General features: G+C 32.2%; 2 protein-coding genes across 2 annotated transcripts; one reads left to right on the top strand and one right to left on the bottom strand.

Moving 5' to 3' along the window:
* Positions 1-841: 841 nt before the first annotated feature.
* On the top strand, positions 842-3722 carry PGRP-S1 (peptidoglycan recognition protein S1). The gene is made up of 4 exons (XM_013315019.1): positions 842-948; positions 1932-2133; positions 2476-2594; positions 2952-3722. The coding sequence occupies exons 1-4, from the start codon at positions 885-887 to the stop codon at positions 3149-3151; spliced, it is 585 nt and encodes a 194-aa protein (XP_013170473.1). The 5' UTR covers positions 842-884; the 3' UTR covers positions 3152-3722.
* Positions 3723-5094: 1372 nt separating this feature from the next.
* On the bottom strand, positions 5095-7229 carry LOC106120142 (uncharacterized). Its single transcript, XM_013315366.1, has 4 exons — positions 7054-7229; positions 6161-6896; positions 5692-5853; positions 5095-5321 (listed from the first exon to the last, which is right to left on the bottom strand). Exons 1-4 carry the CDS (start codon positions 7140-7142, stop codon positions 5205-5207), a joined length of 1104 nt encoding a protein of 367 aa, XP_013170820.1. The 5' UTR covers positions 7143-7229; the 3' UTR covers positions 5095-5204.
* Between the last annotated feature and the right edge of the window lie 5760 nt (positions 7230-12989).

Genomic DNA, 12989 nt, shown 5'->3' with positions numbered 1-12989 from the left:
AGTTTCTCGTTATTTGTGGAATTAGTGATTTATGTAAACAGGGTAAGCAGAAGAATATGTCTTTTATTTTTTTTTGTCGTTAACATTTTAACTATTTGATGTCCACATGATCAAAAAAATAAACACAATTTCTGTCTTTAATTGACTATTTTCTAGAGCTAATTTTACTCTCTAATGTATCATATTATGATAATAAAAGGAATTTTAATTCTTTAGAAAAGTATTAGATGCAAGTCGTGTATAGTATGACGACATGTCTGGAATTGTGAGCTGAAATTAAACCATCAAATAATTTCTTATTAATTAATATGCCGTTTGTACAGAACATATTTATTAGCAGTGTTTAAATAAGTAAAATAAATAAAATTTAATCTCAAGATTAGTAAATTCTTGCTTTTATACTAAGAAATATTACAGCAAGGAGTTTATTACTTTCTTACTAATTATAAAATCATATGGATGGATGAATGAATGTTTGTTTGAAGGTATCTCCGGAACGGCTCAACGGATCTGGCTAAAATTTGGCATATATGTAGAACACAGCCTGGAAGAACACATAGGCAACTCACTAAGTTTTTTTTTTTAATTCCACACGGATGGAGTCGCGGGCGCCATCTAGTACTGAAATAAATAGTTATCGATTTAATTAAAGATTTAAATAGTATATATTTTACTTATATATTTTATAATTAACAACACTTAATTCCTGATAGCCTATTGCAATTCTGTCTTTGTTTAGTATACGAGCAAAAACAGAGACAAAAGATCCAAACTTGACCATATAATTATTGGTTCCAGTTATAATATAATAAAGAATTTATAGACGCGTCATTGCAAGGAAACTTCAGTATCTTTTTAATACTCGCGAGGTTCACACGATCAAAATGATATTTAAATATTGTTGTTTATTTTTTATTCTTTTTTTGCAATGTTTTTATGCCAGTGCAAGTGAGTATTTGTTATCTGTAATACATAATTATGAAGCTATATCGTGCTAAATTATAGATCCGTTAAAGGTCAATGATCTTATGAACAATGTTAGACGTTTGCAATTTAGCTGAGTTCAAAGTGACCTACACAATCTTGCTAATATTATAAATGTGAATGTTTCGATGGATGTTTGTTTTAAGGTATCTCCAGAACGACTGAATGTATTTGATAAAATTTGGCATGGATATAGAACATAGTCTGGAAGAACACATAGGCTATTAATTAAGTGTTTTTTAATACTGCGCGGATGGATTCGCAAGCTGCAGCTAGTTTAGTACAATTCAGATAATCACATTTTTATACACTACTAGATGTCACCGGCGACTTAGTCCGTCCAGAGTTAAAGAAAAAACTTAATTAGTAGACTATGTGTTCTTGCAGACTATGTTCTACATCTATGCCAAATTTTAGCTACCTTGAGCTGTTTTGGAGATACCATGTAAGAAAGATTCCATCCATACATCCAAATATTCACATTTATAATATTGTTAAGATTTGTATAGCAGTAATATTTCTACACACTGTACAAAACAAAATAACCAACTAAAATAAAAATATTTTTTGCTATTGCAATTTTATGACTGATATTTAATTCTGTTTGTGTTTAATTGTTTTGTCTGAACCGATGAACAATTAGTGTATTGATTGTATCAAAGGAGAAAAATGTAGAGCGAATATTTATGCAATATTAAGAAACATTGGATATAGTGATTCAACAAAACAAAAGATAGTCTAATTGTCTGATTTAATTTCTAAGTAACTTGATTCATTTGTTTTTGTTGAGAAAGAATTGGATATATTTTATTCTCTTATCAATATCCAATCGTAAAAGTGATGATGATGATGATGATGATAAAAAGTGATAAAAGTGTTTCTTTAGTCTGAAAATCTCTATAGCTTGTCCTGTGCGTAAATAAAATTATTTGTATCTCTGTTTCCAGAATGTCCTACAATAGTGAGTCGCAAAGAATGGGATGGACTTAAACCGGTCCACGTGCGCTACCTGCCGCGACCGGTAGACCTTGTCATCATCCAGCATACGGTGACTCCTACGTGCGCGACGGATGACGGATGTGCAGAGATTGTAAGGAACATCCAAGCATATCAAATGGACAATTTGAACTTTTGGGATATTGGACAATCGTGAGTTAGCAATTTATGAGTTTCATCGCTATCATCTTACTATCCCATTGTGTGCAGTTGGTACTAAGGTTTTTTTTCTGCAGATCGCTTTTCCGTCACTTCAGTCGTCACGCCTATTTTTACTGTCATGTTTAATGGAATCCTATCGAACACTATTATTTCTCTTTAACCTTTTTAACCTGACGTATAGATTGATGTTTTTGGTAAACACTTATTGAGTCGTTATAAAAAAGTTGACACTGTCTCAATATTTGTCCAACCTCCATCCAAAAGTATATGGCCTGGGTGACCTGACCTTAATCGAGAATGTTTCAGTTATTTATTCATAATGTTTACTTGAAGGTTCCTCATTGGCGGTAACGGAAAGGTATATGAAGGTCCTGGCTGGTTACACGCAGGCGCACATACTTACGGCTACAACAGTAAATCCATTGGCGTTGCCTTCATCGGAAACTTTAACAGTAAGTTAAACTTCTTTGCTTTATTGAATCGTACTTGTAATTGAAGTTTATAAAGTGTTTAACTTTTTACTTTAAAGAGCAGTTCAATCGAAGCTGCGAACTTTGTAGTCTACTTCCACTTGTAGTATTAATTTTAGTTTTCTTTGAAACTGTGGGGAAACGTACGATCGTACGAAAGCTTATATCAATATACGAGTATATATGTCCGTCTCTGTTTTTTAATAGAGAATGAAAGAGATGAACATTAAATTACCTAATACACGCAATTGGGAGTGTAGTTTTAGGGTAACATAGTACAGTCGAGAACAATTGATCCAATTATTTCCATGCTTTGACTCATTAATATATGTTTTGCAGAAGACCAGCCGACTACTCAAGCTCTCAACGCTGCTAAGGCGCTGATCAAGTGTGGCGTTGATCTCGGACACTTGGCTTCAAACTACCACGTGGTAGGCCATCGACAGCTCATTGCTACAGAAAGTCCAGGCAGGAAGTTATACAATGAAATTAGAAGTTGGCCTGACTGGATGGAAGATGTCAGTTCTATAAAGAACTGAACGAAATACTTTAAAATATGTGATTTGAGCATTTATTAATTACTATTTTTTATATATGCTATATGTACAACTTAAGGTTTATTTTAAAACTCTGGTAGTTGCTCAACTCTAATATATTTTAGTAATAGAGATGGGAAGTTTATCTCAAATTAGTTTCATATTAACAAATGGTAGAAGTCTGAAATTAAACGATTATAATTCGATGCACTCTTTATTTTAAGCCTGTTTCAAAGAAGGCCCCAAACGATAAATCGGGTTTTGTTTTTTTACTATTTTTTTTATTTGATATTAGCTTTAATAGGAAATAAAACCTAGAAGTCTAAACAAAAGTGTCGTTGATGTAAGACAATGTGTATTGATCCAGGCACAAACGTTTTGCAAGTAAATTGTATAAAAGGTCTTTGAGTTCATATCTTTTGTTCGTGCACGATTGCTTATAACAAATTGGGTACAAGAAAACAATACACAAGTTGTATAAAACTTTGTCGACTTGCTGTAAAGTAACTCAACTTGGTACGCTAAATAAATTCAAGTTTTATATTTAAACAATAAATATAATTAAATATTTCAACAGCGACTTAATTTGCTGACGTCTGGTTTCTGTAAAGTCTAACTTACTTATTCCTACTTCTCACTTTCTTACCTACTTTTTACTTATATTATAAATGATAATGTTTGTCTGAAGATATCTATAGAACAGCTGCATGGATCTCGCTTAAACTTGGCATAGATGTAGAACATACCTGGAAGAACACATAGGCTACTAATAAAGTTTTTTTTAACTCCGCTCGGCAGAAGTCGCGGGCGACTGTTAGCTTAATAACATAATTTTAAACACATTATAGGTTAATTTAAAGTCTATTATGGCGAACTATAGACAGTGTTTTAATGATGAAATAATTAGCAGAAAACATTGTGATTGGTTTGTTACCAGTGTGAAACTACTATTAAAGTAAAAATTATGTCTGTATTGTTTGTTCATATAAATAAACTTACAAAGCAAACGTTGTTCAGTATAGCGATGCGTTACGCACGGTTTAGTACGGCTTATATTTCCTTATACACACAATAAATCTTGTAACCGAGCCAATAAAATAGTTTTTCCCATATTCCTGTATATTCGATGCGTATTTGACTTCTTTAGGAAAAAAATATTATACAAATACGTGATATTTTCTATAAAAAGATAAAATTGATGGTGCGTTCATAGTTTGTTCTAACCTCATTTCTATCAATAAAAACTACCAACGAGTAACAGTTTTAACTCTACAAAGGGTTTAGACGAAATGCATTCGCTTCGAAGCGATTTCATAGCGAACTTCAATAATGTATGGAACTAACACGCGATAATCATGGGAGTTATCCAAAGTTTTTGTCAATTCCATACATTTTTGAAGTTCGTTATGAAATCGTTTTGGAGCGAATGCACTTTGCTTAAACCCCCAATTGAACTGTAGTTAAAAATGAAGATGTGTAGGCATTTGAATTGACAGTTAACTGTTCAGTTTCAGCACTCGTCCAGTTTTGTCTGTACAGTTAAAGCTGAAAGTGGGTAGTAGGATCAGATCTAAACAGGTGATATTCCAGTTTTATAATTATCGTCGTTTTCACATTAAAAATATTCTTTTTATAGCTATATTTTTCTTAAGAAACTCTTGTAAATATGAAAGCTAAGATATTAAACATATTCGTAAATGTGGGTTAAAGGAGCCCTGTTTGAGTTCTGTGTAAAGAAAGGTGAACGTGGTCTCTTTACTCTAAAGATTTATTCTCAAACTTTATAACGTAGAGAAGTTTCGGTAACAATTTTACCTTTTCATTGTGCGTTATTCCTTTAAATTTACATAATTAGATCCTTATTCGAAAGAGTATTAAAATGAATAGGTATAATATTTAAAGCAACATTGATCCTTCGATCCGCTGGCATACAAAAAGACGTAAAAGACCTTTTCATACCAATTTATTACAAAATTTCCTTATGTTTAATATTTCCATGTACTATATAATATAGTTGCGCGTAAACAGTAACAAAGTAAGATGCCACAAGACATGTTCATTCTTCGCTATCGCGGTTGAGTTGTAGCCTCACTTCGTACTGCGCCCGGTACCAAATCCACCAGCTCAGAGTGTGGCGGGTCGTCGCCGATACTATCCAGCAATAGTAGCAAACCTTTCAAAATAACAATATAATTAATCTTAGAATTTATTGTGTTCCGATGCAAGGCAGACCCAAAATAATGTAGAAAGATGTAGTTTTCAAAAACATGGGTGACTGACAAGTCTCAGACAAAGGTATCGAAAATAGAGCGAAGTGGATAAGACTAATTAAGAAAGTTGACACCATATGAAATACAAATTAGCGAGAATGTTTTATACAGCGCCTGATGGTAATATAGCAGCAATTATGTATAAAACAAAAATAATGTTCGTAACCAATGGTAAAGTTAATATGAAATTTATTTTTAATAATAAAGTTTTGTAACTAAATACTTTTTCATCTGATTGTCGTTAGAATGCAAAATAACATTTTACGTACTCACAAGTGTCATACAGGCCAGGACAAAAGTTGAAGCGAGTGGCCAAGGTGCAGGTGATGTATGGTTTTCCTGTGAGATCAGCGCAGCAAAGGTTTTGCCCGAAAGCCACGCCGCTAGTATAGCGAGGGGAGACATCAGTACTATACCAAGGGTATCCACCATTAACTAGAACAGAAAAAAATGAATTCCTAGATGATAATAAATTTCTAAGAAATATGTAAATAAACTTATACCGTGAAATCGTTTTTGGATAGGAGTTATTTTCAATTTTCTCAACGTTTTACCTTGGAGTTGGTTACAAAGATTTGAAGCAATAAAGGGATAACTTACATATTCTTCGTATTTCATTTGCTCAACATTTTTATACACAGCACTTACAACATGTAACGTTTGGGTGCCGTTTTCATTGCATAAGTATCAAGTTTTCCATAAAACATTGTAGCAAAATAATATTATTAGAAATTTTGATTACCTGTTTAGCATTTTGACTTAAAATCCACATAACGAGAGATCTTGGTACACCATATCGATGGACTCGTCTGGTTACATATCGAATTCCGCATAGTTCACATCTGGACTTTCCAGATTCCGTCAACCACCGTTCCAAACATCTCACGTGTACTCTACCAACAGTTCCTCGGCAAGAACAAGCAGATATCAGATCACCAAGTTCTTGACAAAATGTGTCTCCTCCATGGCAAATACGACACATATCCTCAATGGAATTATCACTCCCTCTTTCTATATTAGGATATCCAGCAGAGACGGTTTCTTCATTTGGTTTCTCAATTGTTGATCTACAAATATCTGTGTTAGTTCCTTCAGATTGACTAAAAGATATTTTGTCGTGAGGTACTAGCATTTTTCGCCTTGGATTTCTTATTTTTATTTTATGTTGCCGTGCATATCTTTCCCTTCGCGTTATATTTCTTTGTTTACTAGATTCAGGTACTTTTGTTGTATCTACTATACTTATATTTATTGATTTATCACAACATGGTGTTTCAATATGGGAATCTTTATTTAAATCTTCCTTGCTTAAACTAACTAATACATCTTTGTCCACTAAAAGTAAGGCACTTTTCACTGATGAAATAACGTTTGAATTTATAGAATCTAATTGGTTCTCTTCATTGTTCGATGTATTCTGTACAGTTTGATCTCCATTTGTGATTAAATTTGTGTTGTATAGATTATTATATAACATACTGAAATAACAAGAGTGGTGTGAAAGAATGTCTTTATAGATATATTGTCTAGAATCTTTAACAATTGTCTACAACGATTCGTCGGAGAAAGTTCAGTGGTTTAGAGGTTATTTTGTTCTAAATATATAGACATAAGTAAATAGATGATGTTACTTACTTTACTTGAACGGCATTTTGTGATTGTGTAACTTCGTTCAGTTTTATATTTTGCTTAACTGAAAATTTTCTACGTCTAGTATTCGGCATTTTAGTTTAAATTTTGAAAGAAATTATTATTTAATTTTTAAGGTTATTTTTTGGAAATTTTATTGTCATGTTGATGTATAAAGTATGAAAATGACAGTTTTATTTTTAACGATTTAATTATTTTACTTTTTTAAAAATTAACAGTACTCTAGGACCTTATGGCTGAAATATAAATGAAAGAAATTGAATGCATGGATGAAAATCTACTTGCAAGTGAGCGAAAGTTACCTTGATATGATGAACATAACCCTGAAGAATAGCAGATGTAATGCTTAAAGCGTCTTAGGCGTATCTTCTTCTCCTAAGAATAAAACAAAAGACAAAAGAAAGAGAATTGTGAATATCAAGGCTATGCTTCTGGCTTCACCATTGGTGAACGTAACTAATATTTTCTCCTACATAAATTAAAAGATAATAAAATTAACACGTGTTATGGTTATTAATGATAAAGAAATGAATGATATTCACTTGTATACAACCGTGATTGTATTACAAATACTTTTAATATTAATTATAACATTTCCCGAGGATCTGAATATTCATGTCTGTTAAGTATTTTTTGTTCTTTACTATTTACAATTAGCCAATTGGTGTACCAAATTTTTAATCTGCAAACTAGTAAACTTTTAATCCATCATCATCAGCTCACTATTCGTCCCCACTGAGGGGCTCGGAGCCTACTCTAAGTAAAGGATGACTAGGCCATAGTCCACGATGCTAATAGCAGGTTGGTTGACTTCACACATATCTTTGAATTTCTTCTCAGATATGTGCAGGTTGCATCACGATGTTTTCCTTCGCCGTAAGAACATCGGATAAATGTACATATACAAATCGGAAATCACATTGGTACATGGCGAGATTCGAACTCAGGACCTGCAGATTGCAAATCAAGTGCTTGACCCATGAGCCACCGACGGTCTACTTCTACTTGGCTAACTTCTAATCCGATCGTGATGAAATTTCACAACTATAAATTTGTTACTACTTACAAAAAAGCAGTGATGCAAGGAGCGCTAACTGTGCAAAGTCGGGTCGTAAAACTACTAATACGTTTTATGCAGTCAATATTATTTGTACATATCTTTAAAATTGTTATTAGTTTTGCTTATAATGTTTAAATGCTCTTAAAGCAGATGACATTGAACTGTATTGAACATTTTATTGAAAGAAATTAATATCATTGTAATACCGAATAATATTTTTCATCCTTTGAATGTATTTGTGAGCTGTTATTTTTATGATGCTCATTTATTCGATACCGTGATTGATAGAATGTCCTTTCCATTACGCAGATATTATTGTTAACAGCGCCTGTCAATTTATATGAGCAACCACAATGTTTATTATCTATCAAATTTTTATTATGCTGTTTATAGACTGTCGTGATTGGCATGTTAATAACGGCTTTCAATTAACGATGATACAAACATATCATTGTATTACATTTAACTATGTCAGTTAATTTAAAATCATGAAAGAAAAACCTTGCGTTAGATCTTGGACCCAACGCATGGAGAAGACGGAAGCGTGAGTCGAATATCGGAGAAGCCAAAGCTTACAGACTGCCATAGCTGGACCACCTTGATGGAAGATTGGACAGCCAAGGCCGTATCTCGGAGCCCCAATTGGCTGCTGACCCAGATACCGCTGATGAAACGCCGTAGAGCTGGAGCTGCAAGCGATGGATTGGTAGGAGACAGCGAAAGACCGGCTTTGGTGATCTCTTGTGTCGGAGGCCAAGACCCACTTTGGATCACTGGGCTAGCGAAGTGACTTAATATAAAAATATTATACTATTTTAAGCCTATTAACAAATATAAAAGCCTTGACGTGTTACTACTTGGTAATTAAGATAAAAATTTGAAGTCAGTTCACGCTATGTACTGGTCGACGTATAATATTTTAGCTAACGTATTTTAGGAGAAATTAAAATGCTCTATTAACCTTTACTTTGACATAGGTCACGAATCACTCGAGTTTTATTTCAGTAAAAATTGGTTACTACAACTGTAATTTTTATATCTTACTAATATTATAAATGCGAATGTTTAGGTGGATGGATGTTTTTTGAAGGTATCACCGGAACGGCTGGATGGATCTTGCTGAAATTTGGCATAGATGTAGAACATAGTGTGGAACAACACATATGCCACTAATTAATTTTGTTTTTCACTCCACGTGAACGCAGTCGCGTGCGATAGCTATTTTATTATAAGAGATCACTTTGTGAAAAGAAACTAGGACCTAAATTATATTTTCATACTACCAAACAACGATTAAGAGTAGGATTCAAGGTTAAGTATATATATTTAACGAGGTAAAGAGGTAATAAATTTTAATTGTAACCTAAGTACTTGCGGTGTGAAAACAGTAAATGGACTTAGAGTTTCAACTTGAGATACATTACTTCAGAATTCTTGCCGTTGTGATTTATAGTTTTAGTTTTTAATTACTATGTACTAAGAGAATTAAAACAAATACGTGTTATAAATCATCATCGTCATTATCATCATCATCAACTCACGGAACGTGTCACCGAGGAGCTTGGAGCCTATCCTAAGTTAAGGGTGATTATGCCATAGTCAACCACGCTGACCAAGTGCGGGTTAGTTGACTTCACACATATCTTTGAATTTCTTTTCAGATATGTGCAGGTTGCATCACGATGTTTTCCTTTACCGTAAGAAGTGTTATAAATACATAACGCTTATTTGTGACAAACAAAGAAATTGAAATCCCACAATTCTTGGTGATAGTTTAATCTCAAAGCTTGAAGATACTTTATTTTTAGGGTTCCGTAGCTCATAGGAAAAAAAACGAAACCCTTATAGGATCACTTTGTTGTCCATCCGTATGTTTGTCAAGTCCCTTTTTTGATAATAATGCCAAATTTTATTACACAAAAAACCATTAGTGGTTCTAAAAAAAATTTAATAAATTTATACAATATTTTACTAACCAAATTTAATAGTTGGTTAATAAAACCTTCTGATAATAATATTATTGTTTGTTTCACGCTATAATGAATCTATTGTAATATTGAGTTGCAAGATAAATCCACGGTATTGTTTTCAAATCACTAAAATGAGATAAGATAATATACAATCCAAATAGGCTTTCTCTCATTAGAAATAATATATTTCAAAGTGATAGTCAAAATTAACATATTATAATCAAAATGTGATGTACTTTAAAGTCTATATATAAATCAGTGCTTATACATATATATATTAAACTAGTTTTGGAATTGTTAATTTTTAAATTTTATAATACCCATCTCGACCTCTTCCTTTCTGTTCAACCTCTTTCATATCAACAAGGTCTAATCAATTTTATTTTAACGGAGCTCCAGAATATTTGCTCCCTCGTCGAATTCATCCGGAGAATTCTTGAAATATGTTTCATATTAATAAAAAACTTACTAACGTATCTCTTCAATCCTTACTTATATAGAACCTCAAGATTAAATTTGATTATAAGTTGGAGTAACCTTACCAAACATTTTTTTACTTAAAGACTGACTATTTCAAATTTTGGCATTGTAAGTGTAATTTTTTTCTACAAATTTAAATCATAAAGTCTACATCGTAAGTCTACAACGTGGGTCTACGACGTAGAACTTCGTCGTAGACAGGTTTTTTGCAGGGGCCTAAAATTTGTTCAAAAGTAAAAGGGCTAGGATAATATTTTAAAAACAAATTTATAATTATGTTCCAAAAAGGTTTTACTAATTAGTTTTTACCTCTTTGACGGTTCGGATGTGACTCCGGTAGTACTGGAAGCTACATTGAAAGCTCAGTTCGTTTCACTTTCACCCGGCAGACGGTCGTGTTTGCTGACAGTGCAAAAAAACGTATCGAAGTGTTGTAAATTTTTGACTAAATTATATTATAAATTACATTATATAACAGTTTTGTTTTGATTTGTGTGTTTGTGTTTTACTGAATCGACATTTTAAAAGTTTGTGAACTTTCATATATTTTCATTAAAACTTTTTTTTTAATTTCTAAGGTAAGTTTTTAAACTGTTTTTCGAGTTCGAATTTTATATTTATTTTATTTTATATCTATTTAAATGAATGTTGCATTCTCGAAACTTCCACTTTCGGGTAAATTAAATTCGACGGATTTAACAGTTACATGTATGCAGTTTTTTTATTATCTAATGCTATAAAAAAACATTATATTATAATAACATAGTAATGATGAAAATATTATAATTAGTTTTACGTAATAATAAAAAAAATAAAACTATTGGTTGTCCGCGAGTTCGTTACCGCAGAATAAAAAGTAAACTACATAATTTACTTACTATAACTATCTTTAAGTAAATGTCTCGTCAAAATCGGTCGAACCGTTTCGAAGATTAGTAGAAATAAACATCGATTTCAATTAAATATTTTAAAAATTAGTTGTTGTATGTGCACGAAATACGATATTTTTTTTAATATTACATACAGACATTCCAATTTTATTAAATGTACAGATAACCGTATGGAATATGTAAGTGCAAAAATGACACTTCCAGTGAATTTTGTTTTCATCATAAATCGAAAGAACATTAACAAGTTTCTGTACAATTTTTTTTTGTTGCGTTTTGCCAAAGTACCAATTTAAAATGCACGATTTATTGAAGATATTCGGAATTCATTTTTTGCAAAATTGTCTCTAAAAATAAACACTAATCCAAAAATAACGAAACGTAACAACCCGTGAAGAGTATAGGAAGGTATAGAAGTGCGACGACACAAATAACGAATTATTTTGTACTTATATGTGCCTCTTTGTGTCGGAATATATTTTTAAAGTAATCCTTATACTTGAAAGTTGTCAATTTACGTTATTTTATATCAGTTAATTGTATAAATAGCGCTCAGTCTTGTATGATATAAGCGGTCGCTTGCTGACGGTTGGCCGTGTTTTCAATTAAATTCGATAATCCAATGTGGGTTGACTCTTCATGTCATGGGATGAATATGAAATTAATTTAACAAAAATGAATCTTATACATCTTTTCATTGCTGTTGACCATACGGATAAAGATGGGCTAAATGATTTTCTGCATATTTCATGGTTCCATTCCACTAATTAACGACATAGCATCTGCTTAATTTATGAAGAAAAAAATCAGAAATTTTTGGGACAATACTTCCGTATTTTTTTATATACGCCATTTTGTTAATTTATAAATCTTGGTGTGTCGAAGTAAAACATATTTATATTATACTATTATTAACGCACACATTTTAATAAGAAGCTTTAAGTTTGTATGAATTAAATTTATTTAAAAAATATGAGGGCAAGCTTAAGAGAATTTATTATTCTCGAGTGTCTCTGTTATGTAAGTCATAATTGCAGCAAATTGCCGCTGAAGCGAGTATAAATAACCACTGCTTTACTAAATTTATCGGCTAAGATGGCTCATGTACTAAACGATAACTTCCATACGAGAATATTATTTTGTTACATATTAAAATAATCGATTCGATTATTCATAAATAACGACACGTTTTTTTAATCTTTATGCATAATGTAGATATAGATTTATTTATTTAATTAATTTTGTAATCAATTAATTCGTTGTGACTAATCCATCAAGTGATTTTACTTATTGCTATATAGGGTTGCCTCTTGCAAAAAATTTTGCACTTAAATGTCAACATCAGTTCTTTCTAAAATCATAACCATCATCAGCTCACTACACGGCCCCACCGAGGGGCTCGTAGCCTACCCTAAATCAGGGGTCACTAGGCCATAGTCAACTAATCTGGCCATGTGCGGGTTGGTTGACTTTATACATATCATGCATCACGATGTTTTCCTTCACCGTAAGAACGTCGGATAA

This window comes from Papilio xuthus, unplaced genomic scaffold (assembly GCF_000836235.2).
Source record: "Papilio xuthus unplaced genomic scaffold, Pxut_1.1 DF829129.1, whole genome shotgun sequence".
NCBI lineage: Eukaryota > Metazoa > Arthropoda > Insecta > Lepidoptera > Papilionidae > Papilio > Papilio xuthus.
This window is presented reverse-complemented; position numbering and strand designations above follow the sequence as displayed.